At 36.0% G+C, this 21,295-nt stretch overlaps 1 protein-coding gene across 1 annotated transcript in view; it reads left to right on the plus strand.

The window, feature by feature from the left end:
- BPTF (bromodomain PHD finger transcription factor) overlaps positions 1–21,295 on the plus strand; it is a 192,208-nt gene that overhangs the window by 105,528 nt on the left and 65,385 nt on the right. Inside the window, exons 7-13 of the mRNA XM_036758225.1 lie at positions 907–1,091; positions 3,048–3,403; positions 3,850–3,981; positions 8,882–9,011; positions 10,069–10,204; positions 13,232–13,498; positions 14,237–16,610. Of these exons, the coding sequence (XP_036614120.1) occupies positions 907–1,091; positions 3,048–3,403; positions 3,850–3,981; positions 8,882–9,011; positions 10,069–10,204; positions 13,232–13,498; positions 14,237–16,610 (3,580 nt within the window). The remainder of the gene's footprint in view (positions 1–906; positions 1,092–3,047; positions 3,404–3,849; positions 3,982–8,881; positions 9,012–10,068; positions 10,205–13,231; positions 13,499–14,236; positions 16,611–21,295) is intronic.

Genomic DNA, 21,295 nt, shown 5'->3' on the forward strand with positions numbered 1-21,295 from the left:
GTAATTTGACTTTCCTTTTTAAAAATCAAATTATTTAACTTTTTTCTTTCCATTTTTAAACATCTGGTTTTTGAGGGCGTCTATTTTGGTGTTTAATTGTGGTTTTTAAAAAATTTTTGGTTTTCTAAAGTTTTTTTTCCCCCCCAATTCATTAATTTTTTTTTCCCTTCTCTCTTTAATGATAAAAGGGTTAGAGATAGAAAATTTCTTCTACTTGGGTAGCATCCCAAAATTTTTGGTATATTGTCTTCATTGTCTCATTGTTGTGGTTATCTTTAAGGAAGTTATCTGTTGATTGCTTGATTTTTTTTTTTTGTTTTTGTTTTTCGTTTTACCCACCCATTCTTTAGCAGTGTCCACAGACTTGCCTATCTCCCAATGCCAGCCTGCCCTATGAAAATGACTTACTGTAAATTTTTTCTTGGATTTCTCTGTCAGGACGTGGTCTGGTGCATTTTTTTACATCTTTTTGGAGAAATTATGAAGAGTGCTGGAAGTGTACTGCTGTCTCCTACTCTGCCATTTCTTATTTCTTCTTCATAGATTTTCCTGTGTATTCCTTGATTGGAGCTGCCACTTCTTGCTTTTATAGTTGTGCTTGCTTAGAGCATACCTCCCCCTGCACCCTTTTCTAATTGGTATTTCTAGTTTGCATTCAGCTTGGAAACCAGGTCTTCAGGCTTCTTAGTATTGTGTGTAAAATAAGAGCCTTTGAGTAAGGTCCTTGCCTGTGAGTAAGCTGCCTGAACTTTTGTGCAGGGACTTGGTGCCCTCTCTTGGCCACTTTTTCCTTTTTACTTCCTTGATTGTGTGCCAGACAGGTGAGATTTTACCATATTAATTGTGATTAATATCAGCCGCCTTTTCACGTTTTACCAAATGCAGTTACTTAACTTTTGTTATCAGATTTCAAATCAGAGAAGTCTAATGGAGAAAGAAGTGATTCCCCTGGAACAGGAAAAGGTACACCTGGCTCAACACGGATGGTCACAAGATTACGAAATCCAGACAGCAAGCTTAGTCAACTGAAGAGCCAACAGGTTGCTGCAGCAGCACATGAAGCAAATAAATTATTTAAGGAAGGCAGAGAGGTGTGTATCATTTTTATGTTTTTTTGGGGGGGAAGAGGGGGGAAGGCAGGGCAGTTGGGGTTAAGTGACTTGCCCAAGATCACACACCTAGTAAGTGTGTTAAGTGTCTGAGGCCAGATTTGAACTCAGGTCCTCCTGACTCCAGGTCCAGTGCTCTACTCACTGCGCCACCTAGCTGCCCCGGTGTGTGTCTTTTTAAAAAAAATTATTATAATTTCAAGTAATTCTCATTATTTATGCTGCCATTTTGAAAAAATGGAAAGATAATAAAATTCTCTGTAGATTGTGGTGATTTGCTGTTGAATTGCTTTTTCCACCTTTAAATAAGTTCTGTTTCTATGAAATTAAAAGTGCTATTTACAGTAAGGCCTGTTGTGTACAAGAGGCAGTATGGCAAGATGGAGAGAGAACTGACTTTGAAACCAGGAAGACCTGGGTTCACATCCTTCTTCTGGCACATACTGCCCATGTTATCTTAGGCAAGTTGATTAACCTCTCAATGCTCTCAGCAACTCTGTAGCAGAAAGTTGTGAAGAAGAGTTTCCTTGCCCCTGACTTCGTTAGTTCCATGAAAATATAGTTCTAGTCCCTGTCCCTATTACATATCCATATTCCATCCCACTTAAAAATTAGTTTAATTTTCCATAACTTCACTCAGCATAAGAGCTCCCACTTTTAAAATGTTTATGGTTTAGAATTTACTTTGATCTTCTAGTAATTTTGAGTGTATTTACACCTCAGAAATCAGCAAATGCTATAAGTTAGGGCTTGATTTATTGTTTTGTTCATTGTATAGGCTTTAAAGTGATGGAGAGAAAATGTTAATAATGCAGATTGAACTTAAAAGTGTGTCACATACATTTTTTTGAGACAGTTATTAAATATTTACTAGCATGCCACTGGAGTAGCGTACGCTATGACATTCTATGATGTTAGCGTAGCAACATAGCAAGGATTCTCTGCTTAGAGGGTGCAGTACTGTCTTTTTTCATAAAGACTTGTGACTCCCAGCTGCTCTGGGAATAGACGTCATCACAGCCAAATTTTGTAGCGATGCATACGTAGAGACACACACACGTGTGTGCGTGTGTAGTTGTTTTGTTTTTTGATTCAGTTTTCATATATCACTCAGGCTAGAAGTGTAGCACTCACTCACAGCCCCAACCCAACCGCTGATGAGCACAGAAGCATTAACCTGCTCCGTTTCTGACCTTAAGCAGGCTGGTGGCCCCCTGCTCCTGGGGCTCACCTTATTGGTGAGACAGTTAGTGCAGACACCTGATTCGCTTTAGCCCTATTGCAGCTCACAACTCTTGAATTCAGGTGATCCACCTCCCTCAGTCTCTCAGGCTGGGCCACCACAACTGGGCAACATTATATTTGGTCTAATGCATTTTTAAAAATCCTTCCTAGGTGGGATTGCTGTAAAGTATTCTTAAAACCTGTTAACTCTTGGCAGCTACCCGTATTAAAGAGTTAAGAGGTCCTGTATTTTAGTCCCAGCCCTGCTGCTGGCCAGCTAAGTTAGTAGCCTAGTCCTTTAGGCCTTTGTTTCTTTATTATAAAATGAAAAGTTTGTATTAAATGACCTCCACGGTTCTTTCTAGCTCTTAAGACTTTGTAATTCTCAGGTATAGATGTGGTAAAGTAGTAGACCAAGAAATTATTACAGGTAGTATTTACTGAATAGAAATTTCCCTAGACAGCTTGATGCCTCTGACTTAAAATACACGTTAAAAGCTAGAAGTGCTATCCTTATGTAGACATAATTTACTTGTTTTACATGTATTTTCTTAATTTAAATTTAATTTACTGTTTAGTTTAAAATGGGTTATTACCTAATATTTGATTGGAATTGATGACTACAGGTTATTGAAAAAAAAAAGTTTGTTAAATCAATTTACATATTTCATATGCTTTAATGAAATCTTTTTATATATCTGTTTCTTCGAGTAGGTCCTGGTAGTTAACTCTCAAGGAGAAATTTCACGATTGAGCACCAAGAAGGAGATAATTATGAAAGGAAATATCAACAACTTTTTCAAGCTAGGTCAAGAGGGGAAGTATCGTGTCTACCACAATCAGTACACCACCAATTCTTTTGCCCTGAACAAACACCAGCACAGAGAGGACCATGACAAGAGAAGGCATCTTTCACATAAATTTTGCTTGACTCCAGCAGGAGAGTTCAAATGGAATGGTTCTGTACATGGGTCCAAAGTACTTACCATATCCACCTTGAGGTTAACCATCATCCAGTTGGAAAACAACATCCCAGCACCATTCCTGCATCCCAATTGGGCATCTCACAGGTAACAGAGACTCAAGTCAACTAACAGCTGCCATACTGAGCCTGGGGTCTGGATAGATTTCAGAGGATCTTTAGACTTAGACTGAAAAAAAGAAAAAGTCACCTCTGTATTTTTGCTAACCTCTAATTAAAATTTAACATTTCCTTCAGTTACAAAATGTAGACAACAGGCATTCTTAGGCCTTCCAATGAAGGTCTACATTCTATGATGTCAAAAACAATTGTAGAGTTACTGAATGAACTTAGAAATATTACCCAAGCTTTAATTGGGTCTATTTGCCAACAAAGTGTAATTTTTAGATAACACGTCATAGCAGAAAATTCCAGCAAGACTATTTTTGCACTGCTTAACAGAAATGTTTAAATGGAGATGTGCTTATTATATAAAATTATGAATACATTTTAAAATTTCAACTGATAGCTGTTTGTCTTCTTTATAAAATGTAGGTCAAATTGGATCAAAGCGGTTCAGATGTGTAGCAAACCTAGAGAATTTGCTTTGGCTTTGGCCATTTTGGAATGTGCCATTAAGCCAGTTGTCATGCTGCCAATCTGGCGAGAATCTTTAGGACATACCAGGTAAGGGAAAAAATTCTGTCTGATATGTGAATTATAATTTGGAAATTAACATGACTGAGAGGAAGAAAAAATTTGTTGTTACTTAAATCATGCTAGTTGCCTAAGACCAATAAAATATTAGGAAATTTGCATTCCCTCTACCCACCTACCTCCTCCCTCCTTAGAAATTGTTTGTTAATCTAAATTTACTTAAGAAGTACCAACCACAGGACATTTTGCATGTTTAAATTATTGTAGTATGAAATATTCAGATATTTTTATATATTTTAAATGTGTATAGGATTTTAAATGTGTTATTTGAGTGATTGTTATAATTGGATATATTATGTGATCCAAATTTATTTTTTAAAAAATGTAAAGACTAAAAATGATACAGAAACATATGCACTATTTGGTTGCTAAATCAAGATGCTTAACTCTCTCATTGGAAAGACTGGTAGGGAAGGGGAGATGCAATATTACATTTGGCAAGCATTGTGTGAAATGAAGTAGGAATTACACTTATTTTTCTTGGTACCAGAGGACAGGAGTAAGAGTGATGAGTAGAAGTTGGTGAGAAGCAGATTTAAACTTGATGTAAGGAAAAACTTAATAAAAATTAGAATTTTCCAAAAGTGGAATGGAGCTGCCGTAGGAGGCATCCTGTCACTAGAGGCCTTCACTAAATGGATCCCCATTTATTTAGACATTTTATAGAAGGTAATCTTGCTCGTACACAGATTAAATCAGATCACCCCATCTAACTGGGATCTGTGACATAAGACATAACATAAATTTCTCCTTCCATATTTTGAGATTTTTTCCCCCCACAAAAATCCTACATGTAGACATCCTCTTTTCTGTTTTGAAATAGCAATGGCTGTGGCCACCAGACACTTCCCTAAATGAAAATGGACTTTGGTTTTGGAAAGGAAGACAGTTTTATGTTAAAGGGGCTAATGAGTTGTTTAGATGGGATTGGAGAAATAAAGAGTTAGTGTTCTCTGTTTTCCTGTGATTTCCTCAGTTCTTTCATCTCATTTTTTGGACTAAGGTATAGACCCTGCCCATGCTCATTTTAGAATGAAAGTGTTGGGGGAAAATAGAACAATTTATGAATAAATATGATTTATTCTTGAGAGGTGGCAGCATGTTCTGTTGGTTAGGGAGTTGACCTTAGAGTTAGGATGATTCGGGTTCAAGTTGGACATGCCAGCTCTGTGACCCTGCCTGAGCAAGGCATTTTCTCATTGTCCCAGGAACTTTATAAGACCACAACTTTATAGACTAGTTACTGATGTACATGGAGGGGTGGGAGAGTCTGAGTAAAAAGGTTTATTCTTCTAAAAAAATTATCCTGTGATCCTACTATTTTTCTCCATTGTATATATTTCTAGACCTTCTACCCAGACGGTTCTATCCCCAACATTCGATGTTTCATTTGCTTTATTGAAACTGCACTTGTAGAGGTGATTTGTATACCTAATCCATTTTATCTCATAGGATCATGGATCCAGATAGTGCTAGAAGGAACTCCAGAGTCTCTCTAGTCTAACCTCTTCATTTTACAAATGATGGAACACTTAGGTTCATAGAAGTTAATTGGCTTACTCAAATAGAATAAGTGACAGAGCCAGAATCCAAACTCAAGTCCAATGACTCCAAATTTAGCAATTTTTCCACTCCACTAATTTAAACCAGTAAGCTGTTTGCTACATTTTGGGAATGTGAAAGGAAAATGACTAAGAGCTCCTTCCCTTAAGGAACTTGTATTCTTTTGGAGGAGCTTAGGAAACTTCTACAAATTTGTGGGGAAATAACAAGGATTATCATGTACATTATTTCCAGAGATATTTATCCGTATTTTGAGAACTGAAAGTGAATTTCAGTTTGTGTCTTCTAGACTCACCTGAAACCTTAGTTTTTGTTAAAAACCTTTCCATGTAATCTGAGGTTGTAGAAACCTTACCCGACAGTTACTAAGTATCTTGTGTCTAGAGACATTGCCCTAGGCCCTGGGGAAGATTAAAGTTTATTTAAGACATGGTACCTATCCTGGGAGAGCTTATAGACACATTTTACTTTAATGTGCATTTATTAGTTGTTCCCTCCTCAACCTACCTTCTTCCCCTGAAAGTTATTTTTTTTTTAACCTATGGTGAGGAAAGGTCTTTACCAACTGAGATCAAACTAACTTCCTTAACAATGTGTCCATGAACTTTAAAGGATGGATAAGAATTTAACGATCAGGGAAGGTTATTATAAGCATAGCTTAAACAAGGCAGAAAATCCTAGAGTGTATGGGTGTATAATAAATTGTTTAATATAGAATTAAGAGTCATGCGCAAAGAAATTATAGTTGCGTCTTTTGAGGTGAATGAAATTAGCGAAAGGACATAAAAGATGGAGAGAAATGGGCCAAAGATAGATCTGTGAAGAGCCCGTTTGGCTTGAGAAAAGTAAAATGGATAGTATAATGAAAAGATCACTGAACTTGAATTTACAAATTTGAGTTTGAGTGTCCATTCATTATTTATTAGCTGTGTGGCCTTAGGCAGTCTCCCATCATTTTAGCCTCAGTCTTCTCAACTGTGAAATGGAGATGAAGGAAGTTACATTACCTTTCTCAAGGAAGGATAGAAAAAACACTTTGTAAGAATTTAATGAGCTTTAAAATATTACCAGTTATTAACTATGAAGTTATTATTGTTAGACTAGAAAAGCAGAGTGGTACCAGCTTTCAGAGGGCCTTTAATATCAGACTAAGAAGTATAAAGTTTAGTGCCTGGTGAGTACAAAACTCATTGAGGGATGTTGAGCAGGAGAGTAACATGACCAGATATACACAGCCTTGTGAAGAGTTGGAGCAGAGGGTAAAGAGAAAGCAAAAAGAGGAAGACCTACTAAAAAAAGATTGCAGTAGCCTAGGGAGTTTGTAACTGCTAGGATGATGGTACTTGAGATGAAAAGGAGGGGATGATTCAAGGAATGCTGCAGAGATAGAATCTTTAGGATTTAATTATTGGTTGGATATGGAAAAAAAGGAATCGAAACTAATACTAAATTTTCAAACATGGGTTGAGCAAATGGAGATTCCACTGGTAGAAAGAACGAAATCAGAAGAAGGAAGATATTTAGGGGAAAACTTAAGAACAGATTTAGACACACTGAGTTTGAGGTACTGTGGTTCATCTAGATGGAGATTTCCTATGGCCAGTTGGGGATGCAAGTTTGGAACTTAGAAGAAAGATAAAGGTTTTACTTGACTGTGCTTATTTGTTTACGAGGGAAATGTTCTGTTTCAGGGTGAGGGTAGAAAGAAAAAGGCACAAGTTAGTCGGTAATGAGAGAGATGCAAATATAGAAGAAAACAAGAAATTTAGAAGAGAACACAAACAGTAAAGTTTTGTTGCCATGTGTTGAATTTAATTTTGTTGTTCAGTCATGACTGACTCTTTACGACCCTGTTTGGGATTTTTTTGGGCAGGAATACTGGAGTGTTTTCCTTCTTCAGCTTATTTTACAGATGAGGAAACTGAGGTAAACAGGGTTAAGTAACTTGCCCAGGGTCACAGAGCTAGTAAGTTTCTGAGGCAGCATTTGAACTTGGGTCTTCCTGACTCCAGATCCCAGCACTCTATCCACTGTGCCACCTAGCTGCCCCATTAAATTTAATATATACCTTTAAAAACAAACTATGTAAGAGAATTTTATCATTTCATATATGATTATTTTGTTTGTACATCAAAGCAACCATGTGTCATTGATGGTTATTAGGTTCATAATAAAGACACTTATTTTAAAAACAAGAAAAGAAAGATAAGGACTGGGGATTTAGATTAGGGAGTCTTTAAATGTAGGCAGTTATAGTTGAAGCTTTGGGAGTGAATGAGATTATTAAGAGTTGTAACAAAAGAAACTTAAGAGATTCAAGGACAAAACCATGGTGGAACACCTATCACAAGGAGTTGGGAAGAGGACAGTGGAAGAGACATTAAAGTAATGGCTACAGAGCTGGTTCAACATATCCAGAACAAGGGTATATTCAATGTGTCAAATATTACAGAACGATCAAGGGAATAAGGCCTGGTTGATGGGCTTGTTAAATGCAGTAATTGGTAGCCTTTGAGAATATATGGTAGGAATAGAAACCAGATTTCAAGGAGTCAGTGAAATGATGATCAGTAAGGAAATGGGTTTATTGAAGGCAACCATGAAGTTTGTCTTTTAAAGGGAATGAATTAATAAGATGATGGCTAAATAAAGTAGAAGGGTCAAGGAAAGAACTCTTTTAGAATGGGAAGAACCCGAGTATGTTTGTAGATCTATGGGAAAGAACTAGTGAGGTAACAGAGAGTAAAAGAAAGGCTGATTGCTACAATGTCTTGGGAAGGGAGGGGGATCAAAGGCATAGGTAGAAGAATAAGGCTTAAGAAAGAATTAGGGATGACTTTTCCTCAGAGACTGGAAAAGAGAATAAGTAGTAGTGATGTACTTTGCTTACTGTAAAGTGGTATGTGAAGGATTGAATGTGTGTATGTATGTAAGCTTCAGCTAGAGGCTGTATCCTCTCCACTCACTGTCAAGCCCCCGGGTCACCACTAAGCCTACCCACAGCATGAAATAAGAGATCATCATGGTCTAGAACAGCGTAGAGTGACTTGGAATTGGGAGATACCTAAGTTCAAATATTACCTCGACCACTTTCTGGCTGTGTGTCCCTGAGCAAGTAACTTAACCATTCAGCCTCAATTTCCTCATCTCTAAAATACATTTTAATCAAACATTTCTAATACTTCAAGAATCCCTTGTAATGGGATAATATTCCTGATAAATTATTAACTTTAAATTCTTATTATTCAAATACATAAACTACCAAAGTCTTTCAGAAGTTATTTTGTAATAATATACTGCTTTTTAGATTACACAGAATGACATCCATCGAAAGAGAAGAAAAGGAGAAAGTGAAAAAAAAAGAGAGAAAACAGGAGGAGGAAGAAACAATGCAACAAGCTACATGGGTGAAATATACATTTCCTATCAAACATCAGGTAATCTTCACTAAAATCTTTTAACATTCATTAGCAAGTATTTATTAAATGCCTGTTATGTATAAGGCCCTAAGTTAAGCACCGGGGATATGAAGAAGAAAAAACAAAACCAGACCCTCCTTCAGGAATCTTACATTATATCTGGGAGAACAACATGCACACCTTTAAATTTATACAAAGTAAATACAAGGTAGATTAGGGTGAGAGGAGGCACTAGCAATGAGAGGGATCAGGAATAAATGACCCTGTATAAGAGTCGTCACTTGAACTGAGCTTTCAAAGAAACTTGGGAAATTCTAAGAGGCAGAGGTAAAAAGAAAGTGCAAACACAGTTCATCAGACTGGAGAAAAAGAAAATAAGGGATAGCATCTAAGAAGGTTTTGAGATGTAGAGTAGGGGAGAAGAGCTCATGGAGAAAGGGCCTCCATTTTCTCAGTCACATCCTTTGTTGAAAGGGTGGGAAGAGTGCTTAAGAAAAAAAGGTTTGGAACAGCCTCCTTGGAGTAGGATAGAGAATCAGTTGAATTATTAAAGTATAATATTGTAAAGTATTTTTAGTTGTTCCAAAGCCTTCTGTTTTATAACTTAAGTTTGTAATGTAGGTACTTTGGTTAGTCGACAGAAATAACTGTATTTAGTCTTTTTTATTTATCTTGTAAATAGCTATATTTGAGCATTTAAAAAAAATTTTCTTCCAAACAAAATGTAAACTACATTATAAGTTAATTCTCTGCTTAACTTATTGGGATAACTGTAAGTGTAGCATTTCATGGATGGGTAGAAATAGTTAGTCACCTATAGCAAAATCAGAAGCAGATTACTTTCCATTTGTTTTCCTTGTATCTGTATTTCTTTTTCTGTCATTGAAAACTAGCCAGTCATTTCCTTTTCATCTCCCTGTGGCTTCCAAGTGATATTCTTCCTTTCTGATCTAGTGAAAGAACCAGTTAGATGAAAATGCCTGACTGAATATGACCTTTATTAGGTAAAACACACAAATACCTTATGAAATGTGTCATTTGTGTTGCTTGATCAAATTAATTCCCTTTTTAACAGGTTTGGAAACAAAAAGGAGAGGAATATAGAGTAACAGGCTATGGTGGTTGGAGTTGGATTAGTAAAACACATGTTCATAGGTTTGTCCCTAAATTGCCTGGAAATACTAATGTGAATTACAGAAAAATATTAGACAGTAAGTACCTCAGATTATTTTTTCTATGCTTTTGATTTCTTGCTTATTGAAACCACGTTAGCCATGTCCTAGGTAAAAATGTTTCTCTTCCACTCTCTAAATAATATGTGTTTTAAGTGATGTATTTTATTTTATTCATATAGTATAAAAAATTACTAAGTGAGAAATAAGGAAACTCAGGGAATAGTAGAGCTTTGTAAAAAAAAAAAAAGGCATCCTAAAGACCAGATCACCTAAACAAAATTTGTATGGGTTCATAAGTACCAGTGACACCTCATTTATTCTGATGGTACTTATGTCAACAGTTGAGTCAGCAAGTGGCCGGATAAGACCTAAGAGCAGCCACAATGACACAGGGTTCATGTATTTATTTGACTCACAGCAAAGCCCCTCAGAAACACAGACCCCATTTACTTCTAACAAGCTTGTGAGTTTCCGAACAAAAAGAGAGCTACTTAGTTTGTGGACCTGTAACATATTTTATGAAAGAATGATAGAAATGGGCAAGAAGTGACATCTGACAGTGAAGTAGAAGAGGCAGGAGCTCAGACAGTGAAGTAGCCTGAGGTTTATTTAAGTAGACAGAGCCAGCATCCCTACATACCTCATTAGTCCTATGTTATAGCATGGTACAGTGATAAATGTTGGTAATGATGGTATTGAGAAAAAATTAAATAATGTTTATGTGAAAGGTAAGTATACAAAATGTTTTAGGAAAATTTCCATCAAAGTATTTAATTATGAAGTTCTAGAATATAGAGGAGTAAGAATTATACATAGCTAATAATAATAGTTGGCATTTAAGGATTAAGCATTAAGCATTTAACCTAAAACTGGTGTTTCAAGTGCCTTATATATGTTAGTTTATTTGGTTCTCAAAATAACCCTGTGAGGTGGGTGCTATTATTATCTGCATTTTACAGATGAAGAAACTGAGGCTCTGAGAATTGTAAGTGGCTTGCTCAGGGTCAAACAGCCAAGTGTCTGAACAGAATTTGAATTCAAGTCTCCCTGACTAAAATCTAGCACTCTAACACCTAGCTAACATATCATTGCTCTTTCCCTGAAGATGCTGAATAAATGAAGTGCTGCTATATTTTAAAGCAACCTAGTAAACACTGTTCTTATAATGTGATTTTATAGTAAACCATTAGCTATGTGATGTAATTAGCTAACATTTATGTATAAAGAGCATTTTATACGATGTTTAGCTCTTGGGCTTGTGTTAGCAGGTGGGATGGTGTCAGCTCAGTGTTGTGCTGACACACACTAAATTGGCCCCAAGAGGGATTGTCTTGGTGAAATTGTGGAGACAGTTTGATTTTGTATACTGCAATCCTGGAAACATTATGATCTGTTTGTCTTTTAATAGTACTATAATTTACTTCATGGCACAGACTCTTGTAAAGTAGTGAGTGTGCAATATCTGTTAATCATAATCCATTACAATCTAAGGGATAATCCAGATTCTTTTATTATATAAGAATTTGTTATATGAGCTATTCCAGTAAATCCCTTAACACATGTTCTTTTTTTGTCATGAAGAGATGTTTTATTATGAATGTATTTGTTTTGGTGGTATTTTACTTATATAATAAACTGATTCTCTATTCAAGGTTGTCCAGGATATCTTTTTTTTCCCCCTTCATTTCCCATGACCTAATTCCCAGTAGTGGAGTAGTGCTATCTAGTTGGATTTTGGCATTCGTTCCAATTATGCCTTGAGCCAGCACCACTTCTCCAGGGTGGCAGCAGTGGATGAAGCAATAATATGGAAGCTATTCAAAGGGGCAAGCTAGACTGAGCTGCTGTAGTTGTGGCAACGGTGGAATACCCTTTTTCTATCATATGTTAATAAACTTGTGTTGTGGTGGCTAGGCAGTTACTATATGATGTAAATACTAATAGATTTAGTAAGGATAATATGGTTCTTAACATATAAAGGGGCTTATTTGTATGTTTGAGAAGTTATCAGTTACAGCCATAGCAAATGCATCAGTAATTTTTAAGTGTAGAGAACACAAGAACAAAAGGGGGTGTGCTTTCAATTTTAGACTTTAGGAAAAGACTTTTTAAAAAAAGTTTATATATTCTGATCAACCAACCATGAGTTCATTTGACATAATAAACGTTTTCTTTTGGTAGTCTGATTCATCATGATCAATACAAAAGGGGCCAACACTAAAACAAAATTGTTGGGTTTTTCAGTAATTTAAGATTATTTAGCGGGACCAGGTTATTTTTTAAATAAAAATGATCCAGGTGAGGAGTATGTCACTTTAGTGTGGATTATTGGTGCAGGTCAGTTATATTTGCCTTGCATTCACTAGTTCAACAGGGCCCACATAGGAGAAGTGACAATTACCTGAAGATTGTTACCCCCTGTCTCCCTTCTTCCCCACTGGTGCCTAGCCCTCCCTCCTAGTGTCCTCATGGTCCTCTCTCCCTTCTATATCCAGTGCCCTCCACCCTGTTCTCCACCCCTACACCCCAAAGAAACCAACCCAATTATGCTATTCTTTGAACAGCACCATAGCATTCTTGTACTACAGAATATATGATAGAGCACTTCTTCCATAGTGTGTTTGTGTTTAAATGGAGGATTAAAATCAAGAGAATATTGGCAGTTTCAGTCCTTAGTACATACAGAAGATTTTTTTGTCACCTCTAAAATCATACCAAGTAGTCACTACTATTCTGCTTATGCTAAAGGCCAGGCTTGTGTTATAGATTTTTGGGGAAAAAATGGTTAAAAAAAACCATGTACTTTTTTTGAGCAAAATAAGTTAGTATAAAATGCTATAAATTTTTAAAATTTTAAAAATAAATATAAATTCATTATGTCCATGAGTATTTAATAGTAATATATATTTAATGTGTTATTGAATACTAAAACCCTAGGATATAAATGGTTTTAATTCACAGTGAAAAAGAAACATTCCATTCTACCAGATGTACAAAAATAAATGTATAGAATTATTAAAATACTGGTAGTGTCTCATTATTTTAATATTTGGTTCTTTCTAGCCAAAAATCTTGACACTGGTGAAAATGAGTGTGAACTAGATAAAAGGAAAAGTCTAACACGAAGTCCAACAAAAGTAAAGTTAGAGACCAACCCTCAGAAAAGTAAAGCAAGTGATTCAGAAATGCTACAAGAAATAGACCAAATTGAAATGGAAACTACAAAAATTTCCGAGAAGAAAGACCAAGCTAAAGAAGAAAGTACAATGCTTAAAGAAAAACCTGAAGTTGATATGACCTCTTCAGATGTAGTTGCTACAAAAGGAAAAGGTATGGCAATGATTATTTGTATTTTTTAAATACAGATGTGTGAATATGTGTTTATATATGCGTATGCATATATAAATACATATCAAGGATCTATTATTTCACTTCTCAAATGCTCCCTGCACCACCGCAGATTCCATTTTCTCTGTTATTTAGTAGTTGGTCTTCAGTAGCTTTGGCCAAAAGTTAATTATCCTGAAGCCAGCCTTGTAGTGAGATCCATATGACTGTGTCTGTGTCATGTCTGTGTCTGTGATTACACAAAATACACACATAAGCACATATACATAAATATATGCATAGAGAGAATATTGTTTTTCTTAAAGTATATGTGAGCTTGAAAATAATTTAAAATAATCTTTTTTTAACCAGCTCCTGGCAAAATGACCAATACGTTGTAGATTCTTAATAAAAGCTTATAGATTGGTTTATAAATCTTATGTGAAAATAGTTCTTTGTATGCAGAAATATGTAATGTACTAATTTACTGGTGAAGTTTTAAAATTAGGAAATTCTGACTTAAATTATATGATGTATACATGGATTAATGAGGTTTTGAAAAATCTGCTTTTTCAAATTCTGCATTGTATTCACGTGCTAGGGACTTGAATATTGCCTATTTCACACTAGAATGAAAATAAAGAAAATGAGGCAATATAAAAAATAAAACTATCCATAAATATCATTATTTATACATTTTAATACTAAAATTGTATTAATATAAATGTTTTTGGTTCACAGATGAGAAAGGAATGCTTAATTCTGAAAGTGATAAGTCTATCAAGGAAGAACCTATGGAGGTAGATGAAATAAAAACAGATTCATCTGCAAGATGTGAGGAAAATTCTTTTAAAGCAGATGTAATTAATGTCAGTGAGGGTTTTCATCTAAGGACTAGTTACAAAAAGAAAGTAAAATCGTCCAAATTAGATGGACTACTTGAAAGGAGAGTTAAGCAATTTACATTGGAAGAAAAACAGCGCCTTGAAAAATTGAAGTTGGAAGGAAAGACTTCCGTGGGTCCCCTGAAAAGCATGGCTGAATCACGTGTACTAATGAAAACAAAAGAAGGAGGTCAAGCCAGCATGGTTGATCAGGAGAAAACACAAGGTTCAAATAATAATAGAACAGAAGATCTGATTCAAGAATGTTCACAAAATAATGAAAACTCTACCGTTAGGATCAGTGACTCTGATGTAACTTATACAGATAAACATTCCACAAAAGGTCAGGTACTAGAAAAAGTCTCCATTCAGAGCCCAGAACCAAACTTGCAGAAACAAAATTCTGTCATCAGTGATGTATCTGAACCTGCAGTTGCTGATAAATGTCAAGAACAAGACAGGCTTAAAACAAAAGAACATGATACCCTCAATGTGGATGACCAACGAGCCAATCAAGATGAAAAAAATATGTTGGCCACTAAAAAGGAAAATAATTTCCTACCGGTAAATACCACTGTTTCTCTACCTGAAAGTGCTTCAGAACCAGTGGTTCATGAAAGTACCTGTGACACAGATGTTCCAGCTGCCTCTGAAGCAACAGCTTTGGGAGAAAAATATGGAAGTCAGGCATGTGACTCTGAAAATAATAGCACTTTGGAAAAGAGCTCTGAATCTGTACTCACTCAGGACAGTAAGGAGGAGGATGTGTTTGTTCAGAACAGCCATAAAAGTAATTTAAAATGCTCCATAGAGAACCAGGAACAAGAAGGTCTAAAGTTAGTTTCAGACTTGTCTTCTGAAAAGCAAACTCTTGAACCCAGAGAAAAAGCCAGTGGTGACATGTCACATTGTAAGATAATGGAAGCTAATGGTGAAAAACCAAGTCAGGAGCAGAAATTAGAGAGCTCAGTGAATAGATGTCATCATCAAATAAATCTAAAGAACATAATAGACAAAAAGAATAGCGAAAATGGAGATACTGAGAAAAAGGGAGAGAAAGAAATAGCAACTACATTTCAGATTAATGGGAAAGATAATGAATTTAAGGTATTTTCAAAAGATGAATACATGAATGAGATCTCTGACAGTAAGGTAGGAACTGGTAATGTTGAACCAAAGGTTAATAGTATTAAAACAATTCCTGAACATGAGATCAAGCCATTATTTGTTAAGGAAGCCCCTGTAAAACCATTCATGAATGGAGATGTCATCATGGAAGATTTCAATGAAAGAAGTAACTTGAACACAAAATCATGTTTACTTAGTTCTTCAGATATTGATGGTAAATACCAAGGTAACATGGAAAATCTAACATCAATCAGAGGGCCCAAGAGTATGCAGTATTTGGTGGAAAAACACCATTCTATTGAAAAAGCTGCTTCTGTTGATGGTCCTTCCATAGCACCTTCACCATCATGTAAAGAGAGCAGCTCAATTAATCAGGTAGAAAATATGGAGGTTGAAACCTCAGATGTTAAAAAAGTTCCCCCATCACCTATTACTTCTGGTGAAGAGTCTAACCTAAGTAGTGATTTTAATGATCAGAATGGTCTACCTGCTAACAAAGTGGAAAATGGCAATGGAAATGCTACGAGAAAAACAGTGATCACAGAAGTTACCACAACAACATCAACTGTGGCCACAGAATCAAAAACTGTGTTTAAAGTTGCAGAAGTATTGGCCCCCCAAGGTGATCAGCAGTCAGTGGTCTCTTCTACTGAAAACTGTGCGATGTCCACTGTAACCACCACCACCACTACTGTGACAAAACTGAGCACACCCACTACTGGCAGCAATGTGGATGTCATCTCTGTGAAAGAACACAGTAAAACTGTTGTTACAACAACAGTCACTGATTCACTGACCACTCCAGGGGGCACATTAGTAACATCAATGACTGTGAGCAAAGAGTATTCTACAAAAGACAAAGTAAAACTAATGAAATTTTCCAGACCTAAGAAGACTCGTTCTGGCACAGCTCTGCCATCCTATAGGAAATTTGTAACCAAGAGCAGCAAAAAGAGTATATTTGTTTTGCCTAATGATGACTTGAAAAAGTTGGCCAGAAAAGGTGGCATCCGAGAGGTACCTTGTTTTAATTACAATGCAAAACCTGCCTTGGATATATGGCCATATCCGTCTCCAAGACCTACTTTTGGTATCACGTGGAGGTATGTTTTATAAACCATTTGGAGAAATGAGTAATTGTGGGGATTTTTAAAATGCATTTGAATAAATGAATTACTAAATTAGAATAAATACATTTTAATTGATAAACATAGAAAAATTAATGTAATGTATTCTAAAAGAATTCAGACCCCAAAAGCTAGCATTCCCAAAGAGAAAAGGATTGCTGAAGGGTCAAGATATTTGGAACTCTGGAAATTAATCTCAGCTTCATTTTAGGAGAGCAAATGAGAAGTATCAAGCTAGGTTGCTTCCATAGTTTAATTTCCCAGGTTGTTGCCATTTATTTTGTACAGTGATGAAATCATTATTATGAAATCAGATTATTATACATTTCTGAAATGTTGCTACTTTATTTCCATTAAGTAATGCATAAAAAATAATAAAATAAGTTGAAATATTTTTGAATAATTAAAAGGAAATCGGTATGCTGTAATGATAACATCCAAATTTTTGCATAATAAACGCTCTTTCAGGTTCACCAATATTTGTTTCCAAAACAACTCTTACGATTTTTCTTGCCCTTTTGGGTTCCTTTGGAGTTTATTTCCAGAAGTACTCCTTATTTAGGAATTTCTGACTGTAGACATTATTTCTAGGGACAAATTGTCATGCATGATTTTGAAGTTTATAAACTCATCACGTGTTAGAGCTAGAAGGAATCTTAAATGACCTCATATACTCCCATTTTGAAGGTGAGGACACTAAAGCCAGTTTGGGTGATTTACCCAAAGCCAGATGTTTAATAAGTGGCAGAGCTGGAACTACCCTTTCTTCTAACTCCCAGTTCAGGGCTCTCTGTTGCACCTTTCATTTGCACTTCCCTCTCACTTGGCTGCTGTGCTTTTTCCTTGTCAAATGCCATGCCCTTGAGCTCTTGTTCTTTCCCTTCTCTTTAAAACTTGGAAGGGTAGAGAGTCTAAATAATGGAAACTTTCATGTAGTTTTGATTGTTCCGTTAGACATGCTAGGGTACCAGGCTACATATTAGTTGCCATTGGGAAGCTTTTGTACATAACTCTTTGTGCTTCCGTTAATCACAAATGTCACTTGAGTAAGTTATTAGGTAGGCCTCCTGTCTATAAAAAGTTTTCTTTCCTTCATAAGTTAAAGTATTAATTGTTTCCCTATTAATTGTTTCCCTTCCCATTGGAACTTGACTAGTCCTTGAAATGGAATACCATAAAATAAGTGCATATCAGAGCTCTATATACTACAGTTATAATTTATGTCAGTTAATAATATCTTCTTTTATTAATTGATAATATTTAACCCAATTTTTTATAGCTTGCCTTTTGATTTGGATTAAAATATCATCACTCCATTACGCATTCAATAGAGACAGCTGAAAAGTACAATTTCTCTGCAGGGCCTGCAGTGAAGGATTTGCAGAATCCTGCAGGGAATCAAGGAAAGCTTCATTACAATTCATGGATTTGTAGGATTACTCTGCACTTTTCAGCTGTCTTCATTGAGAACGGTCTCAAAAATGTATCCTTGACAGTCCAGCAGGTAACCTCTTTCCCACTGGAAAAGTTACAATGTACAACTATTTTAATTTTTTTTAACAACCACCTGGCAGTTGTTGAGGCAAAACTTTGTTCTTAACTAATCTCATAGATGGATATTAGGATCTGCTGGAATGCTATTTCTTTTAGTTGCCCAAAAGAGTACTGTTAGTTGCTAGATTTTGAGAGCCTTATTTTATATTGTGCTAAAATACAAATTGTGGGGATAATCGGTATTCATTTATGTAATTTCTGTCACTTTTTAAAGCCCTTTTACACATTCTCTTTTCAGGTGATTAGGAGACAATGTAGATTTTAAATACATTCTAAATTAAGAACAGGTCGCATGAGACTAATTTTTCCTTATTTGATAAGCTTGGTAAATTAGGGGAATCTGTAGATAAAGTTTACTTAAATTTTTAATGCAAAGCATTTAATAAAGGATTTTTGTGCTATTCGTAGGGAAAAATAGTATAGGTTTTTGGTCCAGTCAATTGAATTAAGTGGATTCAGAACAGCTGAATGGGCAGGACTCAAATAGTAGTCTTATGGGTTGGTGTCATCTTGGCAGAAGGATTCCAGTGATGCACTGTGAGATTTGTGTTAGACCTTGTGCCACTTAACATTTTCATCAAGTGACTTGGATAAGGAGGTAATCTTATGCTTTCACATATGTAAATGTCACAAAGTTGGGAGGGATAACTAAAACACTGGATGACAGCATCAGGATCCAAAAAGATCTCACTAGGTTAGAATTTTGGGATAAATCTAATAATATGAAATCAACTAGGTATAAATTATACTTGGATTAAAAAAAATCAACTTCACAAGTACAAGGTGATAGAGATAGACAGAAATTTGTCTGAAAAACATCTCTGCATTTCAGTGGTCTGAAAGTTCAGTTTATCAGTCAGTCACCCTGAGAAGTGGCAGCCAAGAAAGCTAATGAGATCTTGGACTATAGTAATAGAGACATAACATCCACGAATAAGCCGGACTGTGTTCTATCGTAGTCGGACTGCCTCTAGAATATTATTAAAGATTTTAAAAGGATATAAATAAGCTGGAAACTTTTCAGAAGAGCATTTGGTATAGTGAATGGATTAATGTCCATTTCACATGAAGCTTGGTGGAAAGAATGACAGTTATTTTAGCTTGGAGAAGAGGAGACTTACTGGGAGAGCATGATAGCTATCTTCAAGTATTTAAAGGCTTATCATGTTGAAAGGAGATTGGACTTGCTCTTTAGGGCACCAGAGGGAAGAATTGGAAACAATGGGTTGCAAAGAAGTTGCAGAAAGGCAAATTTGGACTTGATGTCAAGAAGAACTTGCTAGTGATTAAAGCTGTCCAAAAGCAAAATCTTTTACTTGAAGAGGTAATGACCTTCCATACAGCAGAGGCTGTATGATGGGTTTTAGGGAGGATTCCTTTGGAGTAGGGAGTGTATTGAGTGGCCATGACGTCTCTTTCTACCCTAAGTTCCGTGTATAAATGAAATATGTGAAATACTACTTCATTTACTGAAGTTAAAAGAAATGTCAGTTCTTATTTATTTGTACCAAAGAGGTGAAGCAGAATCAAGTATAATCCAGAAGCTTGAGTTGGTTTTGGAATTCATTCCTATGCTGTTATATGAATATATGTGTGTCTGAAGTTCTAGGTCAAGAATTGGCAACCGCTAGCATCTGTGCCGGTACATAAAGTGATTCTGATTGGCATAGTCAGCATTGGCATATACACAGTGGTGGAGCAGATGAAACTTCAGTGCCTTGCCAGCTTCCTATCAATGTCCTTTTCCTTCATCAGACTCAATCCTTTGCCTCCCTTTCCAATGTCCCTTTTTTTCTGTCAAAAACGAATCCCCCCATTCATTAAAGTGCTTGGTCTTAAGATTGCAGGAGTATTTATATTTTAAAAGAGTCTATTTAGAGCAGGTAATACTGAGGTCATAGGAAGGACATAAGGAAGAATTCCTTTTTTTCCTAATCATCAACAACCATTACTACTAATCAGCTTTGATAGCTTTACATGGAAGCAGCCTCTTAATGGGGAAGAAAAGAAAGTGTCACTTACAGGTGGTCAATTCTGCCCTTATTCCCCCACATGAAGAAATTTCCCAGCCACACCTTTGCCTTCATAAAGAGAAAATAAATGAAGACTATATGCCATCTCTGAAAGGCTGTTAACTCTTCCTTCTAGTCTAGTTCTTCCTGTAAAAAAAAAAAAGAGCTAGACTTAGACTGGGCAGACCTGACTTTAATTAAACTGGAGAAGCTTGCAGTTTTTCCGATTTATTCCTTTCTCTGTTGCCTTTGCACAGGCTGTGTCTCCCATACCTGAAATGCACATCCTCCTCACCTCAGTCAGTCAACAAACATTTTAGCACAGAATATCTGCCAGACACTTTGCTAAGTTATTTGCCTCTTAGAATCTCTGGTGTTCTTCAATGCTCTGCTCAAAAATGCCACATTCTGCCTTTACTAATCTCCACCTTTTCCCCCCCACTCCCCCCAACATACCTTGTATTTATTTTACATACACTTATATAAGGGTATGTAAAGGAAAAGGAAAACTTGTTGTTTTCCTTAATAGAAAGTAAGCTCCTTCAGGGCAGGGACTGTTTCATTTTTGTCTTGGTGTCCCCAATACCTAAAACAGGCTGTCCAAAATGCGGCCCATGGGTCTACAAGCATAAAAATTTACGTAAATGCCTTAGTAAACTCTGCAGAGCTCTCACTAAAATGGCATATCAAAATATATTGTTTCAATAAAAACCTAAGGTTGGACTGCCCTGACCTAGAAGATAGAAGATTCTTATTAAATGTTGGTTAGTTGGTTCATTCATTGCCTAACTTTTTCCTATTCCCAAAAAGCCAGGCTACTGCAGAGCTGCTCTTATTCTAAGCTTTCCTGATTCACCCTTTTTCTAGTTGGGGTAGAAACAATGTGGGGTTTTTTTCCCTCCAGTGTTTTCTTTGGTAGGCTGTGTGTTAGCAGTTAACATAATAATCCGTGGTAATTAATCAACTGTGGGCTTAATTAAAAGGAGGAAGTGAGCAAGAGTTGACACTATAAGTTCAATTTTTAGAGCTTTTAAACTTTTATATTCGTGACATAAAGCTCATTGTAGTAACGTAATTTGTTTTGAAATAAATGTT

Source organism: Trichosurus vulpecula, chromosome 4 (assembly GCF_011100635.1).
Source record: "Trichosurus vulpecula isolate mTriVul1 chromosome 4, mTriVul1.pri, whole genome shotgun sequence".
Classification (NCBI taxonomy): domain Eukaryota; kingdom Metazoa; phylum Chordata; class Mammalia; order Diprotodontia; family Phalangeridae; genus Trichosurus; species Trichosurus vulpecula.